General features: G+C 42.4%; 1 protein-coding gene across 7 annotated transcripts in view; it reads left to right on the plus strand.

The window, feature by feature from the left end:
• The window catches only part of ANKS1B (ankyrin repeat and sterile alpha motif domain containing 1B), a 336,209-nt gene that overhangs the window by 104,974 nt on the left and 206,752 nt on the right, over window positions 1–24,483 (plus strand). For all 7 annotated transcript variants that reach the window (XM_033163008.1, XM_033163011.1, XM_033163012.1 and 4 more), the window contains one exon: window positions 4,181–4,361. In XM_033163008.1, coding sequence (XP_033018899.1) covers window positions 4,181–4,361 — 181 coding nt within the window. The remainder of the gene's footprint in view (window positions 1–4,180; window positions 4,362–24,483) is intronic.

The raw sequence follows: 24,483 nt of genomic DNA on the forward strand, positions 1-24,483 counted from the left end.
ACTCCTTTTAGCTAGCACAGGGTTCTTCATTTCCTCTTTCTCCAGACACCGCTGTATTAGCCATTTATCACTTTCTCTCATAGCTATTTTTTCTGTTTGATGGCTTGCACACAAGAAAGCAGAGAAAAACTGGAATTATTGTTAGAACAAGCTGTTATGTGATAGTTAATTGGAAACAGCCTTTAAATGCTATTTTCATCATGAAATTGTCAACAGATGGACTCAGAACATTGAATAGCTGTGCTCTTGGATTAGTTCATTACAAATTCAATGTCGGGACTTAATTAAAGTCAGTGACTTGGTTCCCACTGAATTCAGTAGCATTGCATTCTTTGAGTGCAGAACACTCTATTCAGTATTTTTGAATGAGTGAGTGAATGAATGAATGAATGAATGAATGAATGAAGTGGAGGCCATGCTTATCAACTTTGTAGATCAGGTAGGATTTAGCGTGGTAAAACATTTCATGCCTTTCAAAGCTTCCATACAGGTGATGTATTGAATTAAGTACCTCAGAGACTGTATCCTCCATAGGTATCCTCCCATATCCACCAGTGCTGTCAAGTATCCCGTTTTCCCTGGGATTCTCCCTTATTTTAAGCAGTTTCCCGCTGCTCTCCCTTATTTTTTATTTCCCTTAAATTTCCCATTTTTAATGAATGAATGAATGAATGAATGTACTTTATTCGGTCACAGACCAGCATAAAACAAGATATTTACATTTATAAAACCAATGTAAAAACAATGTAAAAAATATATGTTTAAATGGGTACTCATTACTCCTCCCCTGCTGGCCAGGGACTGGGTGGGAAGACCTCGCCTACTTGGAGAGAAAAGCCTCAGCCCTCAAAGCAAGTGGGAGCCGTTTCCCGTGCTTACAGGGGGGTGTATTCCTCCCCCTGCATCAGCCCCTATCCGTTGCCGCCGAACCCCTCAGCCGGCCAATAGGGTTAGCTGGTGGGCAGAGCCTGGCTGCCTTTGAGCAGCTGCTGCTTCCTGTCCTGTTTTGATGGGATCAGACAAGAAGACAACGGGGCTCCATTGCGCGGAGCACATGGCTGCCCTCCTCTTTGCTGGCTGCCCTCCTGTTTGCTCCGCTCTGAGCCCGAGCCCACTTGGAGTTTACATTGCTGCTCCGCCCACTTTTGCTTCTGGCTCTGCCCACCACTGACATGTGACTGTCCCCGGGATAGGTGAGACTGCTGATCCCTTATTTTCAAATCCGAAACTTGACAGCTATGATATCCACAGATCATCAGGAGTGCATTGCTCCATGTCCCATACTCAGAGGAAAAGTAATGGTATCCAGGAGCCTGACTTCTCCACGATGGCATCCACTCTGTGGAATGCTCTGCTGGTAACACCCTTCTTGCATCCTATTTACAGCTGTCATTCTGACATCTGGAATATTTTGACACTGGTTAGTGTCCTGGGAGTTGGTTGCTGCTGCTTGGGTTTTCAGCAGTTGTTAATGCAGTTGTGTGTGATGTTGACTGTGATGGTGTTGTATATTAATTTTATTATGATTTTAGAAGTACAGTTAAAATTATGGCTGTATATACATTTTAAATACAATGCAGCATCTGCATTTTAAATAAACATACATTTTGGTGGTACTATTCGTATTCAAAATGGTTTAGATACTGATATTCTGGAGCATGAAAGAGCTTTGCAAAAATGGATGGAATTATAGCCTTGTGCAAGAAACGGGAATATTTGTTGCTAGACAGTGGCACTGCTAGAAAGAGCTAGAAATGATTGAGGATTTTAAAAACTGAGTATTGTTGTGAGTCTCCTGTTTGAGTGCTGTGAATGAGTCTGGGGAATGAGTCTGCGTCTTACTTATGGGTACCAACTGGCATTTGGGTAGTCATCGTGGGAAGAGCTTGCTGAATCAGATGGGCCTTTGGTCTGATCCAGCAGGCCTCTTATGTTCTTATTTTCTTTCAAGGTGTGGACATAAATATATTTAATTGACCATCTCAGTGGTACAGAAGAGAATATAACACAACAATGAACCCTCTGATTAAAAATAGGGTTGTTGGTTTTTGTGTGTGCCTGATTTCTCCCTTCATTATTATCATGCTTGTAGTGTACATTCAGGCAAAAGTAGAACCTTTTTTCTATATTCTGTAATTGCCATGCACACACTTTTTGCTCAGTAATAAAAAGCAACCCATGATCTGCAAGCCTTAGGCAAAAGGTCTGGAGAAGTACTCTAAAGCACAGACTATATCAGGAAAGGCCAACTGATGTGAACCTAAGGCACATCAAACCGAACGAACTCATTTTGGATTTCGAATGCGTCAAAAGCTTTGGATCAAATTACAGTGGATTTAAGACAAAGTTTAATTTTGGTCTGAAGCATATTATTGAGATCGTATCACAGAATATACTCACAATGTTTATTTTAATTCTGTTCTATTCCTCTTCTGTCTAGATATTAATTTAATTTTGCCATTGAATCAACATTGAAATGCTGTCTCTCCAAACCCGCTTCAAAACCTACTAAAATGTCAATATTTTATTGGCATATAAGGTTTTCTGTTGACCATACAATATGTTACTTCATACTGATATGTTTTTTGGTACTGTATTAAAGCAGTTGGGGTGGAGAAGCAGTAGATGATTGCTGTCACATGCACATTGTACCCACAGCATTTTGTGGAGTGAACCATAGAAAAAAACACAGGATATTTGTATTGGGTTGAAATAGGTCAGAACTTTTTATTGATGTAAGTAGGTTTTGGCTAAGGCAATCAACCCACTTGCTGGTTGCGAAATGAGATGGGGTCAACCCAGAGGTGGGTAGTCGCCTCTGACATGCACCAGGTGCTACGATCCTCCCTGGCCCCGAATACAGATCAAATAGCCATAGCAAGGTCTTCATGCTGGCCCATTTACTCAACTTTCGGCAGGCCACTTACAGCCTGAGTGGGCAGGTGGTGAATCCCACGATGATCTCCCAAGAGGGTGAACTACACAATGCCACCCTCTTAAGTACAACTGGCACGGAGTGGGTTCAGCCCCTTCCCCTGCAACCTGACTTTCCTGATCAACCAGGCCTTCCCTGTTGGGCTGGCACAGCCGGCAGGGGAGGTGCCAGGTGTCTCCGCCACAATGGCCACATGGGAATAAGATGACCTCCTGGATCAGGCTGTGGCCCTGCCAGGCGACAAACGAGAATACAATAATTGGGATTGAATCCTGACAAAACAGAAGTACTGTTTTTGGGGGACAGGGGGCGGGTGGGTGTGGGGAACTCCCTGGTCCTGAATGGGGTAACTGTGCCCCTGAAGGACCAGGTGTGCAGCCTGGGAGTCATTTTGGACTCACAGCTGTCCATGGAGGTGCAGGTTAATTCTGTGTCCAGGGCGGCTGTCTACCAGCTCCATCTGGTACGCAGGCTGAGACCCTACCTGCCCGTGAACTGTCTCGCCAGAGTGGTGCATGCTCTGGTTATCTCCCGCTTGGACTACTGCAATGCACTCTACATGGGGCTAACTTTGAAGGTGACCTGGAAACTGCAATTAATCCAGAATGCGGCAGCTAGACTGGTGACTGGGAGTGGCTGCCGGGACCACATGACACCGGTCCTGAGAGATCTACATTGGCTCCCAGTACGTTTCCGAGCACAATTCAAAGTGTTGGTGCTGACCTTTAAAGCCCTAAACTGCCTCGGTCCTGTATACCTGAAGGAGCGTCTCCACCCCCACCGTTCAGCCCGGACACTGAGATCCAGCGCCAAGGGCCTTCTGGCAGTCCCCTCACTGCGAGAAGCAAAGGTACAGGGAACCAGGCAGAGGGCCTTCTCGGTAGTGGCGTCTGCCCTGTGGAACGCCCTCCCATCAGAGGTCAAAGAGATAAACAACTACCTGACATTTAGAAAATACCTGAAGGCAGCCCTGTTTAGGGAAGATTTTAATCTGTGATATTTTAATGTATTTTGATATTTGTTGGAAGCCACCCAGAGTGGCTGGGGAGACCCAGCCAGATGGGTGGGGTACAAATAAATTGTTGTTGTTGTTGTTGGAATTATATATGGAAGATCATTTACAGGAAAAAATGCAATGGAATTTTTGAGCATCTGTTTTAACAAACCATTTTTTTAAAAGGTGATGAACCTTAGAGGCAGAAAATAAATTAAAATATTTACATTTCATTTCAATTTTTTTTCCAGCCGAAGCAACGTACATCAATAGTATCAGCTTTTGAATTTCACCGATTAAATCACAGCCATGATTATTTTGAAATCAACTCTTCCCTTGGATATGCAAGCTTTACTTCCAGTCCTCCAATCAGTCCAGCTAACTATTCCATTGGATCCATTGAAGGAAGCATTGAAGATAATGACATTCCAGGTAGAATAATTGTATATTATCTACATATTTTGATGTTGCAATAAGCAACTGGCATCGCATCCTAGGCCACCTCTGCTCCCTCAGGGGGATAGGGCTGCTTTCTCGGTGGCTTTCTTTCTGAATTCCATAATACTTTTTTATTCATTTACATTCCATTCCCTTCAGTTTTTCTAAAGGATGGTTTGAGGAATACCTTAAAGTGAAATACAGTCATGGGGCGCTTGCATTTGGGCTTACTTACACCCATGCATAAATGTGCAGTAGAAGCTAAAGTGTGGGATTAATATTTATCTTTTGCTCAGAGCAAACCTGGTATTTTTATCATGTCAGGTCACATCCTTGCTCTGAATAAATTGTATGATGTTTATATTTATTCAGTATTGCACACTCTGTAAAGTGTTTCTCCAACTCATGAATCAAACCACTTTAGAATTGGCTACCCAGGAAATCTAGCTTAATGAAATGAATAGAAGAGTATTTCGTGCTTCGAAGCAGAATGCTCTGATAGCTGTTCTTGCCCTCGAAAGAAATAATAAAAATATGAAGAAAAAAGTAGAAGGTGAAAAATTCATCATGCTACAAAAATGAGTCGGTGAAAAACAGTGTAATACATATTGGCCCATCTAATCCAAACAACATTTTCAATTGCTTATATAGTTTGCAAAAAAAGTCATATATTGGTAAATACCAGTTTATCACATACTTATGATATTGCAGCATTGCTTATTGTGTTCTGTGGAAAGTATGAAGGTAGGAAATCAGTGCTTGAACGCATACTCTACTTGTATAAGTCTCAGGTTCAGTATTTGCAATCTCCAGTTAAAGGATTGCTGATATCAGAGCTGGTCCAATGTATTTATTTATTAAATTTACATGCTGCCTGTACAGCATAGTTCTCTTAATGGACAAACCCACTTAAAGTACAATAATAAAGAAAATCTTAGCAAAATAAATGCTAACACCATTATACATCACATAAACCCATTATAGATGGGCCCCAAATCCTGAGGAGCTGCTGCCCGTCACAGTTGAAAGTCTTGTACAAGGTGGACCATTGATATGACTCAGTAAAAGAACAATTTCATTTATTTTTAAACAAGATAATTTACTTGGCTACTTTTGCATACATAATATTGCATAGCTACTACAGTACTCTAGATTTCTTCTTCCAGTTTCCTAGACTGGCTTGCCTTGCATGACAGCTAACTGAATGCATTTATTTTAACTTTAGGTCACCTTCATTATATATTGCTTTATTTCCTGTTCACAGCTGCTAATTCTTCTATTTATACTTGTTATTGTTGCTCATACAAACATCAGAGTTGTATCTACATAATGTTTGCAGCCATGATAGTTCCTTAAGATTTGAAGAAATCGAATCATAAGCCATTTAAATTCTACAGAGAAACCATGAGATTTGGCTAGAAATAATCTTTCAAATAAATAGCCATAATAATCTCCAGCAAAACTATAGCTTGTTAGTCAGCTGGTTGTTGTTTATTATTTCCTCTAATATTGAACTTGGAATGTTCCCATTCTATCAGTCTGGATGTGAGATGTGGCCAACCAAAAATAAGGTGGTAGTTGCTGAATTCTCAAGAGACATCCTAGGTGTGCAGATATATATTTGTTATTAAATGTAAACAAATCCAGAAAATACTTACTGACTGCCACGACTTGCACTGAAGGGCCTACAAAATGCTGCAGGGAGTTGAGCTATGGAATGTTGAGGTATTGAGAGAGGGGAGGAAAATGGAGGAGTCGGAGGAAGAAACTGGCTAACTTGAACCTCTAACTACCTTTAGTATCCTGGAAGTGGTGGTGAGAATCGTGCAATTGTGCATCATGAAATTAAAAACCTCTCTCATGCTAAAGAGCAGGCTCCACAGGGAAGCAAGATTGTTCTTACTTTAGGTCTGAACTGATCAGTTGCACAGGGCTTTGGAATTAGGTCAGGAGTCACATGAAAAGGACTGCAGGTTGCCCATCCCTGCTTCAGAGGCAAAGGCAGATCTAGAAGAACGCGGCTCCTTTGGTTGCACTAAGTGCAGAGCTTCTAGGTTACCTCAGCAGGTGCCCGTGACGGATTGGCCCTAAGATGGAGGAGGTATGACATCCCAGTGCAGAAAGAGTTAAGCCACCTTCGTCTTGACGGACAGTTCATCCTTTGGGGGCGGGGCGATCCCCGGTTTAAAAGGAGGGAACGGCCTTGGCAGTGGGAGAAGAGGGAGGGTGTGTGTGGAGACAGGGAGAAGAGGGGTGTGGGGCCAGGATAGTGGTGGTTAGGCTAGGATAGGATGAAGATTAGTCGGTTATACTGAAAGAGTTGATATTTTAGATGTAACTAAGCTGATGAACTATCGAAATACGTGAAGCACGATGTTCTGAAATAAATAAAGATTTGTTTTTGTTGAGCCAAGAGAAAAGAGGCATTTATTTGGTCCAGTGATATATGGTTGCTCATGAGGAGAGGAACTCAGGGAAAAGACAAAACTGACCTGCAGGGTGAAAGTTTGTGTCTTGGAGTTTCACTCAGGAGGGGCAAAAGGGCAAACCTCAGTAAGGCTACACAGTTACTAAAAAGGTTAACTAACTGACGCAGTGGGGGAATCTAAAAGAGAGAGAGAGCCCCAGAACTGATAGAGCTGAGAGGTATTCTCAACCCAGAAGCCCAGAGCAAAATATATATATAACAGGCCACGACAGCTAGACAAGAGGACCCCGTTACTGAGTTAGCCCTAGTTATAATAAAAGGGGATTATCCACATAGACGGACCTCAAGGATCGAGGTGGGGTGAATAGCAAAAGTGACCCGAACACCTCAGAAATAATACACTTAGTAACAGAGGGGTAGTTGGCAGGGAGGTTCGTCGCAGTGCCACAGCAGTGACTTCCAACAGAAGGCAAGAGGCTGGGGGGCCACGCCAGATTTTGGTGTCACGCAGGATGCCTCTGATATTTGAGACACCAGTGTCCATCTTTGACAGAGGGAGGTCTCATAAGAGAATTGCCTAAAATCAAGTTGTGGCCCACCAGTCTGGGGTGATTCTTTCCTCCCCAGGTAGTTCTGTGCCCCATCAGTTAGTATAAACTGATGATTTTGAGAGTGAAAACAAAAAAAACAAAATTTCACAGTAGAAGTTTTTTAACCATTAACAAAACATAATTCCCAATTGCTCACTGTAATTACAATGCACATACTATTAAAACCAGTGGCATAATTCCAATTAATTTTAATGGATGTGGATTGTCCCATCAGAATTAGTGACCAAGATATTTCTTCTTTCTAATGCATTTTTTAATAAATAAAAAAACCTTACTGTTGCTTGAAATATCTATGCAATTCATATTCAGTTTATGCTTTTTATTCTGCCTGTTTCATCTTTGGATCAGATAGATTTTCTTTTCATTTTTTCCTCCCAACAGATTGTTTATAACTTTGAAAATGCTTGCTGGTTATCAGATATATTTATATGACATATGGGCAGTAATTGGAGCTGAAGAAACTGGTTAAAAATTTGCTGCAGAGTAATTCTAACTTAAACAAACTGCTTCACACTGTAGACTATAAAGTGCACTTCATTTTATCATGTACGTACAGTCTCATATATCTACTCAGAAGCGAGTCCTGTTGAGTTCAGTTGGACATTCTCCAAACCAGCACTTCATGGCACTTTGAAAGGCAGGTTAAAAATTCGGCGTTACATTTTATTTAAACTTCAGGAAATTTTAAACTGTATTTTAAAGTGTCACATATTAGTGGTGGTACAGGTGCTTTCTGGGCAACCTTGCCCAGTGCCTCGCTCTCAGTGTGAGCAGGGAGGTGGGCAGGTAGAAAGGAAGGCCAGAAGCAGCAGGTGGACAAGAGGGAAGGAGTGGTGGCAGGCAGCAATGTTGGCAGGTCATCTTGTTGTGGCAGGTGTTAGGTAACCTTGTGGGGCATGAATGGTGATAATTCACCGTCTGAGGCAAGTGCCTCTTTTCACCTCGTGGAAGGCTGAGCCTGTGCCCAGCCATTGTATTATGCTTTTGTGTCCTCATTGAACTTGGTGGTTCTCAAATAATTTACTCATCCTTTGAGTCATTATTGAAATTGTTGACAGGAGAGAAGACCTTTCTTATACAATTGGGGGGGGGCAGCCACTGGCTTATCATATCTGCTTAAAGAAACAAATTCAGAAAACTAAACATTTGCCTAAATAAAAAGATAATCCCTTACTTGCAAATGATAATGAGGCTTGGGCTGTGCAAGAATCCTAGCAGGAGAAAAAAATTCAAGCTACGGGGCATAACCTGCTAGTGCCTCAATGTTCCTTTTGCTGTTTATATCTGACACACATTAAGAGGCTGTTCTTGGCAGGCTACTTCCAGCCATAGGGAAAGTGACAATATGAATATATGAGAAATGGAACATCATGTTTTTAAAGGATGTTGAAGTAGTCTGAGCCTAATTTGAAGCCTTTTCTTTCAGCAGTTCGTGTGACAACAAGTCTTTGCATTCAGTTCTGCTTTGTGATTTTTACCTATTCTCCAGTTGGACTGTTTTGTAGCTTAAAAGACAATCTAGGGCATGGGTTGTTCAAACCAGATCTCCCAGGTTATAGCCAAACATACTATATTTGTCAGCAGCACCCAGGAAGAAAGTATACTCAGATCTTCCTCCAAGTTAATAGCTCTTGGACTGATGTCAAGCATTCACTCCCTTCACTAATTTTTATGTCCGACAGAAATCTTACCTGTAGCCAAAGTGTTATATGTTTTCAGATATAGGCACTTAAAATCCTCTGTCTAAACTCCACACGTTTCTATATGGCAATTCTCTATCTCCAAACTACTAGCTAAATTTAGTATGGAATTATAAGCCTTCAAATCTCATCCTGTGCTCTCATTGACGTACAATCAGAACATAAAGCATTTGTTTCAACAAGCTGAAATAGAGAAAGCGGTTTGCTTTTCTCTCTCTCTCTTTTTAGAAACTGAAAATTGAAAGAGAAAATTTTCCATGCTTTCAGTTTTGTTAGGAAATAATTTCATGGTAAAAAAATTGGAATACACATTTAAAATTTTTACTTTTTTGTAATTATTTTTTTTATCCCTTTTGGACAATTACACAATTTTCTGTATTTCTTTCCCCACTCTGCCATGGTCAGAGTTATGTAAAGTATACTTTTCTTTTCCCGTTTGTTCAGTGTAGTTTACAATGAACCTAAAAAGCTGATATACTTGAATAAAATATCCAGCTACCAAATCCAGATGCCATGTGATCCTGCAGTAACCGTTAGTGCAGGGATCCCGTCAAGTAACTGTCTTAGGATATGAAGAGCAGAAGATGGAGAGGAGGCAGGCAAAGAAGACCAGATGCCTACTCCTAGTATGGCTCTTCACCATCTATCACTTGCCCTTTGAGAAGTATTCCAGGTTAGAGAGGGAGGGAGGCAAATAAGACACTGCTCTTTTTTGGGCTTTTGTTTTGTTTTATTTCAAGTATATGACTTTTAATGCATCAATTGTATTATACTTAATAATGTGGGGACACTTTGAAGGTTTCAGCTGAAAACCAGTATACAGATCCACTTAAATAACAATTAAACAACGCAATCCAATCCTAATCAGCTGCCTTCACCTACCAATAAAATCAGGGCTGGTGGCACTGTGGGTTAAACCACAGAGCCTAGGGCTTGCTGATCAGAAGGTCGGCAGTTCGAATCCCCATGACGGGGTGAGCTCCCATTGCTCGGTCCCTGCTCCTGCCAACCTAGCAGTTCGAAAGCACGTGAAAGTGCAAGTAGATAAATAGGTACTGCTCCGGCGGGAAGGTAAACAGCGTTTCCGTGCACTGCTCTGGTTTGCCAGAAGCGGCTTAGTCATGCTGGCCACATGACCCGGAAGCTGTACACCGGCTCCCACGGCCAATAAAGCGAGATGAGCACCACAACCCCAGAGTTGTCCACAACTGGACCTAATGGTCAGGGGTCCCTTTACCTTTACCTTAGGAAACATACAGTCAGTTAAAACAAAACCCTGTAACCTGGGGAAGGTTCCAAGACTTAATAACATGAGCTAAGTATGGAGTACTATTAGTACACCTTGTCCTTCAGAAATCCAAGTACCGGTAGATAGCAGAGGACGAAGAGGGAGGGTGACCTTCTCATATGGTCTCTTTGAATAGTCACTCCCAGAGGAAATACAGCTGAGATCCCTCTTCTTCTTGGGCAGAATTAACTAAATGATCAAATTGCACATCTTATTATAATAAAAGTGGTTACTTGAAAGGCAGGAGGAAATTTGATAGGAAATCTGATTATCTTGTGGTGAAGCATTTTGCACTATCATTATAGGAAATGCATTGTATGTGCTATCAAGGGGAAAACAGTGCCAGGCTTTCTCAGCTATCATGGAGGTTCTTTCCCCATAGCTGAACAAAGGGAATACTTTTCTATATTTCTTTTAGATATTAGTCTTCAACAGCTATGCATGTTTGTACATGCACACTGCCTTGAAGAGCAAGGGATTTAAAATGAGTCCCTGGTCCTCCAAAATGAAATATTTTGACAAATATTTTAGGGGTGCAGCTTGAGTTCTCAATGGGGTGTTCAGTCCATTTCTAACTCATAAATACTCGTGTCAAATGAGTGCCTGTGCAGTTGCTGTTTGTCAAAACAAAGGCAAGCAAAAGAGGATGTGAGATGAACTGCAGCTGATGCAAAATGTAGTGGCCAAAATTGAAACTGAGACTTATGTTACAGGACATATTACTCTAGTTCTGTTCAATTGGCACTGGCTTCTAGTTTGTTCCTGAACTCATTTCAAGGTTCTGGTTAACACCTATAAAATTTGCTTGCCCACTACATTCTTTATCAAGGGGTTGCCCTATGTCCCAATGCCAGCAGATATATACAAGTAGTTGACTAGGGTACAGCTTTTTTTGTTGAGGTACTCAGGTTGTGAAACTCTTTCCTGGGAGAAGTTTGGTTAGGTTTCTTGTGATAATATCTAGGTGCATGGTAAATACTTTCTTGTTTTGCTATGCATTCAAGTTGTCATAAATTCCTCCAAACTTATTGGATTTTTAATGGCTCTGTTTTAATGGCCTCTATGTTTTGTTTTTATGGTTCTGTGTTTTTTAATGGATCTTATCATAGAATCATGGGTGGGGGGGAGTACCCAAGGGTCATCTAGTACAACCCCCTGCAGTGCAGGAATTTCTGACAGATGGCTATCCAACCTCTATTTAAAAACCTGCAATGAAGGAGAGTCCATTGCCTTCTGAGATAGTCCGTTCTATTGCTGAACAGCTCTTAGAGTCAGAAAGTTCTTCATAGTGTTTCATCAGAATATCCTTTCTTGCAATATGAAACCATTGGTTCGGGCCCTGTTCTCTGGAGCAGAAGAAAACAAGCTTCCTCCATCATCCTTCTGGCAGCTCTTCAGTCTTCTCTTCTTCAGGCTAAACATATTCAGCTCCTTCAACCATTCCTCATAATGCTTAGCTTCCAGACCTTTTATCATATTGATTGCCCTCCTTTGCACACATTGCATGGACAGGCGGAGTCCCCCAAACCCCAGGTGACCCCAGAGCGGAATAATGACACAAAACAACATGCTATGGGATTAAAATTGGCCACAACTTTATTAAGATTCAGATGTACGGAGACCTTGACTCAGGCATTTGGGGTTTATCCTTCCCAGTCCCCAGCAGGGGATCTGGGAGACTGCAGGGTTATCCAGAATGAGTGGGGATTGGGCTGGCTCTGGAGAACATATGTTCAAGTAGACCACTGTTTGCCACCGCTGGAGGGGGAGAACAATGACAACCACTCTGCATATGGCCAATGCCTCCCCCCAAGACCCCTTTAACTGGGAACCCTGGTATCCCCTCCGCAAAGTGGGCGTGGGTCACTGCCTCACGCCCCCCCTATTTAGGAAGATAGACTAAAGGATTCCGCCCAAGGCCTGAAACCACCACCCAAGACCACAAAATCGCAGTCTTGCTGCCAAGACTACCTACACATGAAAAGATGCCATCCATTACAAAAGGCCATGCCTAATGTCGCTCAGCCAATAATCGTTACCAGTGGCTGAAAGGTGCACGCCATCGGGCCTGAAGAGTTCCTTCCTGTATATTTTGATGCTGGGATGCTTCACAACGCGACCCCCGATGCACGAGGTAGCCGAGCGCAATGCCCTATTAATTTTTTCGATAGTGTAGTTGAGTCTGTTAGGTTTGAGGTTGCCATGCCATTGCAAGCGTGGGAGAAGTTCTGACCAGAATATAGTTATGTTAGAGTGCATGGCATGTAAGCTTTCCAAGTCCACAATTGCTGTTTTCATCAGCACTATGCTCTTACGAACAACCAGGTCATTTTCGCTGAGGTGGATCACAACCGCATCTGGCGGGGGACGGAACGCAAGCTCACAACACAACCAAGGCAGCAGCACATCCCAGCACATTCCGTGATGACTGAACCAGGAAATGTTGACCTTTGGCTGAAGGCCCAGATGTTCATCAGATGAAGCCATGGTGGCATGGACAGCTGCCCAATGTACTATACTGTGGCCGAAGATCCACACATGTTTGGAGTACAAGTCGGAAATAAAGAATTATATGGTATTTGTCAACAACTGTTGATTGTGCCTAATATAGCCCTTGAAGGCAGCTGAGCGCCACCGCCCCATTGCCTTTATATGCTCTGAGGTGAGCCCGCTTACAGCAGCTGTGTTTGCTGCCCCAATGTGGGAGGAATGACCAGAGAATTGTGCCGGATCGCCTCAACAGGCATGGATATTCCTGACATCACTGCTTCTCCAACTTCCCGCAGATCCTCCAGAAAGACTTCTGGGAGCTGAACAGCCTCAGGTGCTAGGTCCATGCTCCATCCTGTTGGACTTTGCTGATTGTTCCATGTTGATCCTTACCACTGCCTGGTTGTCCGGCCGGTAGCACACCCTGGTGTCCCTGAGATAGTGCCCCCAGGTGCGGAGTGCTACTAGGATTAGAAAGAACTCAAGAAATGTCAAATCGCGTGTAATGCCTGTTGTATGCTGCCTCTCAATTGGGGTACTAGTGTAGAAGTGGCAGAATGGGCGAGGGGGGTAGGAAAAGAAGAGGGTTATTTGCGGGTATTGCTCTTGCTAAGCTGTGACCCGGAAGCGCCTGTGGGTGCTCCAGCCTCACGGTTTTCCTGGGTTGTGCCTGTACCTGAGCCGTGAAAACACTTGGTGGTGGGGTGTGATCCGCTGCAACGTTCACACTCATGAATGAAACAGCATTTCTCCCTATAACAGGCCCCGTTGTTATACTCCCAGAACGATCTCCTTGGGGACCTTGGGTTGAGGTTTTAACTGCTTTGCGTTGTCAGGCTTTTCTCAAAATATGGTGCAACTAGCTCAGACCACGCATCGTCGTTATCCTTCCCATCCCATCTGAATGTGGGATCCTGGGCTGCCTGTTCCCTAAACGCCTCATCATAACCAAGTGCCGCTGACTCACCCGCCATGGCTTCAGCTTTTAAGATGATAAGTAGGTAATTGGTGAGGTGCCAACCCCTGTCCGGATAGGTGGCCACCACCACCCTCATGTAAGTAGAGAAAGCAGTGAGCCAGTTGTGGAAATTACGCACTATGCTCACTTTTTTGTCTTTTTTCCGATGCTCGGCAGATTTTGCTTTTTGGCTCATAGAAGAGGCGGGGGATAGCAGAGAGAAAAGGTCCATGAACCCCCCATTGAGAATGCGCTCCCTCAGCTTTTTACGCAGGCGAATGCCTGGGAGGGTGTCGGTTCTTTTGAAGTTTGACTCTCTGATGCGACCTCTGGAGTCAATGCCCTCTTCCCCACAGGGTGCAACAGCGCCATGATCACGCCTGTGCCTCTGGTTGCGGCAGTGCCAAACCCACTGTGGTAGCCCAGGGGCATGTGCGCCAGTGACCCAGTAGCCTTTGATGCTCCCACCCCGCTCGCCGTCATAGAAGAAGAAGAAGAAGAGTTTGGATTTGATATTCCGCTTTTCACTATCCGAAGGAGTCTCAAAGCAGCTAACATTCTCCTTTCCCTTCCTCCCCCACGACAAACACTTTGTGAGGTGAGTGGGGCTGAGAGACTTCAGAGAAGTATGACTAGCCCAAGGTCACCCAGCATGTGGAGGAGTGGAGACACGAACCCGGTTCCCCAGATTACGAGTCTACCACTCGTAACCACTACACCACAGGAACTGGACCTACCTGTAGAGCTTGACAATCTGGAGGACTCCCTTTTGCACTTGTGTCCCCTCTTCCTGCATCTGTTGTGTCCTCCTGCAATGGCACATTCTGTGCGACTCAGGGCTCTTGTCGCTCGTGTACCTGTCGGAGAAGCTAGGGCGGGGGGACCTACCTCTGCGTCTGGCGTACGGGGTCAATAAGGTTGACCTGTCTTCATGCGCACGGCGGTCAGGCAAACTGCTGCTGCGCCCTCTCCTGAGGCGGTGAAGTGACGCAGAGCTCCCACAAGAATCCCACCTCTCAAGGCGCCGCCTCAACAGCACAATGGTCCTATCCCTGCTGTCTCCATGCTCCGAGCGCGAAAGACTACCACTATGGGATAAGCATGTAGAGGAAGAGCTCACCCGGCGTGTTGGTTTGGCGCCCCCCCCCCTGCCAGCACGGCCTGCTGAGGCTGGAGGGCTGCTGGACCTAGAGTGCCCTCCGGCTGCCCTTCCTCTGGGCGCAGCTCGCGTGGGTTTTGAATGCTGCCCCCCAGTTGCGCACTCCTTCCATTGCATGGCAGCCTGTCCCTGGGCTGACTTGGAGGGTAAACCCCTTCTAGTGCCCCTTCTAGTGCGGGGAGGGGAAACAACCTGGCACTTTGGTGGCATGATGCAAGGCTAGACGAGCCGTATAGGCAGAACAATCAACTAAGAGTAGGGGAGAGGTTGTTAGCGAACTGCCCTAGACACTGAAATGCAGACACGCTGTTGTGGGATAGCTAAGGGTGCCAAATTCAAAAAAACAAAATTAAAAGGGGGGGTATGAGGCAAGAACTGAGTGGCAGCAAGAATCGCTACCGAAGGCTGTAAAACAAGGCAAGCAAACAGTTAAATTTTATTGTGTAGTGATTCTCAGGGTCAATGGGTTGATACCACTGGCTGTGTGGAACCTTCGCCATATGCGACGCCGGCTGTGAGTTCGCAAGATGGGCACACAATGCGGCCACTCCCAAGATGGCCGCTGCCATGCGGCCACCACCAAGATGGCTGCCTCCATGTGGCGATGACGCTGACTGCTTTACCCTGGAGCTGCCAGGCCCGCCTGGGAAGGAGCCAGGCCGCACGAAGTGGCGCAGGCAAGGCCACTGCCGGAGGCACGGGAAACGGCTGAAGACCTCCCGCTGCCGCCCGCTCTCCCCTGGAGCCACCAGGCCCACCCAGGGAAGGAGCCAGGCCGTGTGAAGCAGCACGGCCCACCCAGGTATCCAGCCTGGGGAGGGATGAAGCCAGTCCGAACTACCAGGAGCCGCACTGGGATCTATGGGGCTGCGCACGACCACGCCAAAGTCGCCCCCCTTTTGACGTGGGGAGCGGTCATTCCAGCTTATCAATATCTTCCTTAAATTGTGGTGCCCAGAACTGTACACCCCCTCCCCAAAAAATCTTTCTGATTGCTGTATATTGGTTTTATAATTTTTTAGTCCTTTATTTTATACTATCTTCTTTCATTCTTATTCTTCTTATAAAGCTCATTGAGAATACAATTAAAAGGAATTATTAGGACAACTAAAATTAACAGAAATCTCCCTTTAACTCAAAACTGTGCTTTCTCCCTGAGGAGAAGCTGCCGCTACACTGACTGCTTGCTCATGAGTAGCCCAACCATACATACATAATTTTATTTGTATGCCGCCTTTCCACAGTCCAAACCATGGTCAAGGCAACTTACAACATGAAAAAAATATAACTACAGCATAACAAAAGTAGTCATAAAAAATAAAACATTAGAAAACACACAACCAAACTGAACAATTTATGCACAAGTCACAAAAAGATTTAAAATAAAAATACCAAAAAAAACCAACAACACCCCCCAACAACCCCTCCCAAACAATACCCCAGCCCAAGAATAATCAGCCAGAATGAGTTGTAGGCAGAGCGTTTAAAAAGAGACTGCAAGTTTCCATCCTGCTGACACTTTATAAACCCAGAAGAAGTCAGGGAAAGAGGCAGGAATACAGAGAACTTTGAGAACATTGAAGGTGGACTTTAGAGCAAGAGGTTGAGATTGATAGGCGGGGTTACCTACCTCTCCCTGCATCCCCATGAGCAGAACTTCTCTGTTCTGACAGAAAGACAGAGAAGGGAGTGAGTACAATCTGCTCTTGAAGAAAGCAATTGCTTAAGTCAGTGAAGAGCCTGGGGCTGAAGCAACCCACCTTTTTCAGCAAGAGGTATACTATTAATCACCTTATTCCCCCACTGTCTTTAAGTCACGCTGTCTTAAAGCAAACAAAGACCTCTATTGCATCCCATCCCACTGTGTACAAGTAGGGAAAGCAGTTTTTTAAGAACCCAAAGAAGAGACAATCAGGAGTATGCAGCTGCAGCTTCTTTAGCAGCAGTGATAGATGCCATTTTTCTTTCCCTTGAGGAACAGAAGGCCTTTTCAAGTTTCCATGAATTCAGGAGAAAATCGGCCTACGCAGCTGAAGTCTCTTTGGCAGCAATAATAGGTGCCAGGCAAAATCATTCTCTTTCCCCAGGCCTTTGGCTATTAAAACAATCTATGGCCTTTTATTCTGTGGGAGTGGGTAATGTTTTTGTTTGCTACTATGTATTTTGTGTTTTTATATTGTAAACTGCCCTGTGATCCTTGAATGAAGGCTGGTAGAGAAATTTAATAAATAAATTAAATTAAAAAATAGCAGGTGCTGCATTTTCCTTTAGATGTTCTTAACATGTACAACAGGGGGGAAATGAGATAAAAATTATGTATCAGAAGGTCTACTGGCACTTAAAACAAGTTAACTAACCTTTAGCAGACTGCAATGGTGGCTGCTGGCCAGGGAAGAAGAAGAAGAAGAAGAAGAAGAAGAAGAGGAGGAGGAGGAGGAGTTTGGATTTGATATCCCACTTTATCACTACCTGAAGGAGTCTCAAAGCGGCTAACATTCTCCTTTCCCTTCCTCCCCCACAACAAACACTCTGTGAGGTGAGTGGGGCTGAGAGACTTCAGAGAAGTGTGACTAGCCCAAGGTCACCCAGCAGCTGCATGTGGAGGAGCGGAGACGCGAACCCAGTTCCCCAGATTACGAGTCTACCACTCTTAACCACTACACCACACTATTGTTCTCTGAATGCTATTATTGCAACACTACAGGTAGGAGCCAGTAAGTTAAAAAAAGAGATACTTACTACCTGTATTTGGGGAGTTAGGGAATCAACTTTAATTTTCTTAGAAACTATTCCAGATTTGTTTTTTAAAAATACATCATGAATATGATTATACATAAAAGTATTACCCAATATTTTCCTTGACATATAGGATTTTTCTAATCCAGAGAGATAGAGAAAAAAAATATTGGAACATTTTTTAAAAAAGATTTTCCCTATAATTATTCGGTGAGATACTGCTCTGTACAGCTTCTTTTTACAGTACTAAAACAACCAGACCTGAATTATATATATGTGATGTGCATGCTTTTGACAATGGAATTTAGCCCATGGGTGTTTTTCAGAGCTAATCATCATTCTTGCTATTGTAATGAAATGAATAGGCTTTTTGAAATTTCTTGGTGGTGCAGAATCAGAATTGGAAGGGTTTTGCAGGTTATCTAATCCAACTACCTGCCCCGAAGGAGAATGTGTGGGTTGTAACTAAAGCAGCTGTGACCATTTTTCTTGGTTTTTTTTCTTTAATAATTACTGTCTTTGTCAGAGTCTTCTGTTACCAGCTTGCTGCAATAATTCTTTTCTGTTCGTTTTGACAATTTAAAAAGTTTTAAACAGAAGATGCCCATATATATTTCAATCTATTCTCATGGCTGACTTGACCCTGTTCCTTCAGCCATTTATTTATTTAAATGCATACACCGCTTGATTGTAGTAAACCTCAAAGCAGTTTAAAACAGTAAAATGAAGAAAATTTTTCAACCCCACTTTAAAACAAACAAAAGTTAAAATATTAAAACAGATTAAAATTACCTCAGCATTGTAAGCATCAGAGTAGGCTCGTCTAAACATGAATGTTTTTAGCAGATGCTAAAAAGAGTACCGGGAAGGTGCCTGCTTGCTTTCAATAGATAGGCAAGGAGTTCCAAAGTGCAGGTGCTGTTACACTATAAAATGATTGAGTTCTTACAAATGCAGAACAGGCATTATGTGGCACCAGAAGTAGTGCCAATTCCGCCGATCAAAGCAGTCAAGAGGGCCCATGTGGGGTAAAGCAATTTCTTAGGCAAACAGGTCCAAAGTTATTAAGGGCTTCATATGCTGATAGTAACTCCTTGAACCTGGCCCTTGTGTGAAACATTCAACGTAAAGAAAGGTTCTAGGTATCTCTCAGGTTTATATGCTGCACCTGGATAGGGAAACTTAGACCTTCAGGTGTTATTGAACTTCAACTCTCATCACCTTTCAGCATTGAACATACTGGCTAGGACTGTTGGGAGTTGGACTCCAACACCAACTGGAGGGCCACATGTTTGCCATCTGTATTCTAAATAAAAAAACCATTGCCTCACTTTTCATTTGTAATGGGATTGTCCAGAGTAACACACTGTGAATTTATTTCTGCGTACTTTGCTTTGGCATAAACAGTGTGCACCAAACATCTGTTTCAGGTTTCTTTGTAACTAGGGAGAATGGCAAAAGCAGTTTCCTTTCAGGAAAGGTAATTACAAGAGCTGTGTTTGGGAGCTATAACCTTGAATAAACAAAACCTGTTTAATTTAGTCCCAGATGTAGTTCAAGGCAAGTATGGCTCTGCAAACAGAACCATAATTAGACAAGCATGCTGGGACTACACATTTGTGAAAGTGGAAAATGTGTTGGAAAACCTTTGCTATCCTTATCATAGACATAGACTCAAGGAAAATGGTTCTTAAATCTTAAGGCTTTCCAAGAGGATAAAACTGGACTCTTAAGTGCAATACCATGCTCATGCTCTTGGGAGCAAGTCCCACAACAAAAGTAAGACTTGCTTTTAATTAACATGTATAAGTTTTAATTTTAAGGATTTTAAATTGGCTCTCAAAACGTTATAGTACTCTTCAAAATTCTACAGCACCTGTATAATAGAAATGTGTTCATTTTTCAAAAAGCATGTCTGCCCTACATCTTCAAGACTTGAGGTAGATTCAAACAGAGCTTTATGGAAATAACGATAAAGACAAATTTAATACAATAATAAACCAACACAACAGAATCACCAGCATTAGTAACTCAAGGCCATAATGTCCATTCAGTAGCCATATAGGCTTTTTTGAAGAGATAGGTTTTGTATCCTCTCTCAAAGGCTGCAAAAATACTACAGTTGTGAAGCAGGAGGTGGGGGGGGGGGAGAGGCAAGAACAGTAATTCTACTGCCTCAGACCAATGGTGAGTGGCAACAAAGGTCAGGATCTTCTCAGAAATAGCACCTAAATTGTGGGGAAACCTCCTTGAGAGAGCTTAGCAAGTGAGGTCAGTATGCAGTGATTATGGATGTTTTGGAGGGCCAGTGTGGTGTAGTGGTTAAGAGTGGTAGACTCGTAATCTGGGGAACCGGGTTCGTGTCTCCACTCCTCCACATGCAGCTGCTGGGTGACCTTGGGCTAGTCACACTTCTCTGAAGTCTCTCAGCCTCACTCACCTCACAGAGTGTTTGTTGTGGGGGAGGAAGGGAAAGGAGAATGTTAGCCGCTTTGAGACTCCTTCGGGTAGTGAAAAGCGGGATATCAAATCCAAACTCTTCAAACTCTTCTTTGGTCCAGCAACATTTGGAGGGGCAAATATTCCTCACCCTTGATTTATGCAGTGTGTGCACACAGACCACAGGCCACCTGTGCAACGTAAAAAGTGGTTGGGTTCATGCAGACAGTGATAAATAATCTACCGGTAGTTCAGCATTTGATCTGTACTCAGAATAGGTAGCAGTATCTTTTTGTTACTGTATTTATATGCTGTTCACTAGCAACAAAAGACTTAAATGTACATGGCTGGGGAAAGACATGGTTGTATCTTGTTGGTTTTATTCTACTAATGGAAGTCTCATTGATCTAGCAGGCATCTGTCAGCAGAACAGAGACAGACATAATCTTATCTTCTCCCCCCCACATACCTCAAAATCTGGTCCTGAGCATTGGGGGACCCTTCAGAACAGTGTGGACCATTGACACGGGGGGCCCTTTGGGGAATAAGGAATTGCCAAAAATGGTCTCTGCCTTCATTCTGCTGATGGAAGTCTCCACTGGATCCAAGAGCTTTATGCCAGCAGAGTAACTCAACTGGATACTACAACCCAAAGCATTTGATGCACCAGGAGCAGTATAAGGTCTTCAAGCAAAGTTAATAGTTCAAATAACCTAGCTGACTTCTATTAATGTTTGCATACTCATGGAAAATACATTTCCATCTCAAAAACTAAGCTTTGAAAATTAAAGCCAAATGCATTACATACACTGGTGGTGTTCTGTTCTTAAAAAGTGTTTGTGGTGTACTTTAACTGAAAGTACAGAATAACAACTTCGCGTTTGGGAGGGAAATAATGGCTGACTCATTGCTTGCCTCCTAGGACAAAAGAAAAACCAGTCTATGACAATTTTCAGTCTTCCTCTTTTGTTAGGCCATCTTTTCAAACAGTAACAGAAGTGTCAGAAAAACAGACAGAAAACTTCTAAGCCCCTCTCATGCAGACTTTAAAAATATGCTTATAATATAGACATAATGGTATAGTTATAGTTTGTCTATGTCATGTTAGCCAAAGAGATGCTAAGAAATAATTTGATAGTGAAATGCTTTAACCCAGCTTATTCAGTTACTTGAGCACTTAACACAATTTAGTACTGTAATTGGTGTGGCCCCTGAAGAAAGGATTTTACCCAATATGCATTGGCCTTCTGATAAACTCTGTCAGCCTGTTTATTGATCCAGTGCACAAAACACACAATAAAACTTGGACATTTTAGGACTTTTTAGCTGTTTTGTCTACTATCCTAAAATGATCTCTCTCTCTCTCTCTCTCTCTCTCTCTCTCTCTCTCTCTCTCTCTCAGATTTGCTATTAAGCCTTTAATGCTGATGTCTGTTTCTAGAGAGAGTTGAGTTGCGATGATCAACGAATTTATTTTTGAATATGTCCTATAAGCATCTCGCTGTTTAAATTAAAAGTGTGCATGAAGGGCAGTGGCTATGATTAATTTGCTTATTATATTACGCATTGTTTCTTGGTAGCAGTGATGCTTTGTATGCAAATAGCTTAGGATCTAGATAGATGTGGTATATTAACTTCTTCCTGAAATAAAAGAAGGTGAGTGGTCTCGGTGTTATTATTTGACGAAAATGGGAAAGAAAATAAAGAGGGAAGGGACTTTAATTCATGTTTGTTTATTAAAGGGCTAGAATACACACCAATAAAATGAAATATATTGATATCAAACAGACATACATGCATACATAATCTTCATATACTTTTCTATTGGCCCAGAAAGGTTATCTTCTATACAACCTGTGAAGACAGCTCTTTTTCATGCAGATGTGAACGTTGCATATTTTGTATGAGTAGAAGTGCATTAAAACAGATATGTATTGTTTTTACTATGGAAGTTGCAAACAGTATACATAAATTGTAAATATTCTTAATTATAGACCTATTGATTATTTGATTTTGATTGTGTGGTGTCATGGCTAGAGTACTGGACTAGGACTGGAGAGTTCTGGGATCAAATCCTGTTAGGTCCTGAAATGCACTTGGTGGCCTAGGGCCAGTGTGACTGTCAGCTTAACCTACCTCACATGGATGTTGTAAGCATAAAATGGGAGGGAAACCATGCACATTGAATTGAGCCCCTTGGTGGAAAGGTGACATATAAATGTAGTAAGTAAATAAATACATTAATATTGATTACACAGGAATTGTTTTAGATAGAAAATGCAGCATAGCAAAGCAGTTACTCAGTTCTGATGCAGAGTTGTTTGAGAAAATAAACACAGAACCTGCAAATGCCAATTAATCAACAGTTGTCACTTTGGCTACTATAAAAACAGAATACTGAACTAGATGGGCCTTTGGTGTGATCCAGTAGGGCTCTTTATTTTCGTAAGTAAAACAAATTCATTTACTCCAATGACTGCTTTCCAATATGTTTACTTTTGGTTTCCACTGTCTCATGTTGTTCCTGCATTGCAGGGGTTGGACTTGACCTTGGGGTACCTTCCAACTATACAATTCTATGATTCCCTTGGCACTCAAATTTATTAATTTATATGACTCCCTTAGGGTAAGTCTGAAAGGCAGAAGCAGGCAATGTGGTCCAAGACAGTCCAATGGGCGGGCAGGCAAAGGGGTCTAGAGGCAGTTAATGTTGTTCAGGACAGAAATGGTGTGAACTGAGTTGCTGGAAACAAGCCAAGGACACTTCTTATATAAGGCCAGCAGATCCCCAGGTTCCCTGATAACTTTGGCTTACCAGTCCATAGCTGTGAACTTTCCCTTTTTTTTGCGGGAAATTCCCTTATTCCAGTGCTGTTTCCCTCTGCAAAAAAGGGAAGGTTGACAGCTATGGCCGTTTCCCAATGCAAGAAAAAGGAAGGTTGACAGCTATGTAATCTCTCTTCTGCCCATGGTAATAACATAGAGCAGCAATGCTCAGGCCAGTAATTCCCTACAAACTATCTCAGTGTTACATAAAACAAGCTGCCTGGACTCTGCTTATGTGGTTTGTGCCATGCATAGGCAGAGCAGTTCTGTGCAATTGCCTGTCATCCTGTGATGTAAATTATCTCCCTGTTATATACATTCCAAAAGCTAGTATAGCTGCTTCATTATATTGCTTAATTTAATAAACTAATTTCATTTGGGGAAATAATTTACCTGAGAATTTGAATTCCCACACTTTGAATATGAGCTTCAGGATCTAATTGAGGCCATTTTCAATATAATAGTATATTTTTTGAATTGTTCTGAGCGCTGATTAAAACTAAATTGATCCATTATTTCTCCCCAACAATTTAATGTAATCTAAAGATTAACACCAGCTAATATTGCTTCTATTTAGTACAAGTGACGTAGACTATACTTGATGTGAGATGAATGAGCAGTTCTACTGACTTCTTTGGTAAATGAAACTACTCACAAACTGGACCCTTTTAAATCTGAATGGCTTTCCATTCAAGAAGATTACCTTTTGAGTTTTTTATTCTCAGTTTCATAAGAGTGGTACTGGGTTGCCTAAGCAACCAGAAAAAATACCAAGATACTGGAAGTCTGATGGCTTATATATTCCTAAGTATACTTAAAGCGTTCTGTAGTGACTCCAGGCATAGTACCATGCAAATCCCTAACTGTGATAAATAAGAAAGAGGAAAAAAATTGCTGATAGATTTTGCCAAGAGAAAAAATGTATTGGTATTGTGCCTTAATTATGATGATGACTTTGCAGTATGCACAAGTGAAAGGGCATATTCGAATTTATCCAGGAGATGACACAATTTGATTTAAGCTGGCATGTATTAAACCTGAATTGGGCACATAAACGTTTTACGATATAATAATTTGTCTTTCATGTTTTTATCCCTGAAACAATACTGTCTAATGCTAGTGTTCAAAAATGTCTATAAATGCAAATCTTACACTTTATCCTTTCCAGTAGGAAAAATGCTTGCCAATTTCCAAGTCTTCTGCTTCTTTCTTGCTATCCATAGCCAGTTCACAACTGAAATAGTGAGTGAGTAGTGAAGTGATTTTCTGAAGGTCAAACTGCAAATCAGAATGAAAGCTTAGAATTTCCAGTCCATTATACTAATTTGTATATTAGGACAACTATCCTTTTAAACTATTTCTATAGCCGATAAGCCTGAGGAAGAAAAGGACATTTTATGCATGTGTAGTTTATATATGTTTGACTTTTACATAGGGAAAACACTGGTTCTTATACTTTTATATCACTCTGCAGCCTGTGA

The sequence above is a fragment of the Lacerta agilis genome, chromosome 10, assembly GCF_009819535.1.
Source record: "Lacerta agilis isolate rLacAgi1 chromosome 10, rLacAgi1.pri, whole genome shotgun sequence".
Taxonomy (NCBI): domain Eukaryota; kingdom Metazoa; phylum Chordata; class Lepidosauria; order Squamata; family Lacertidae; genus Lacerta; species Lacerta agilis.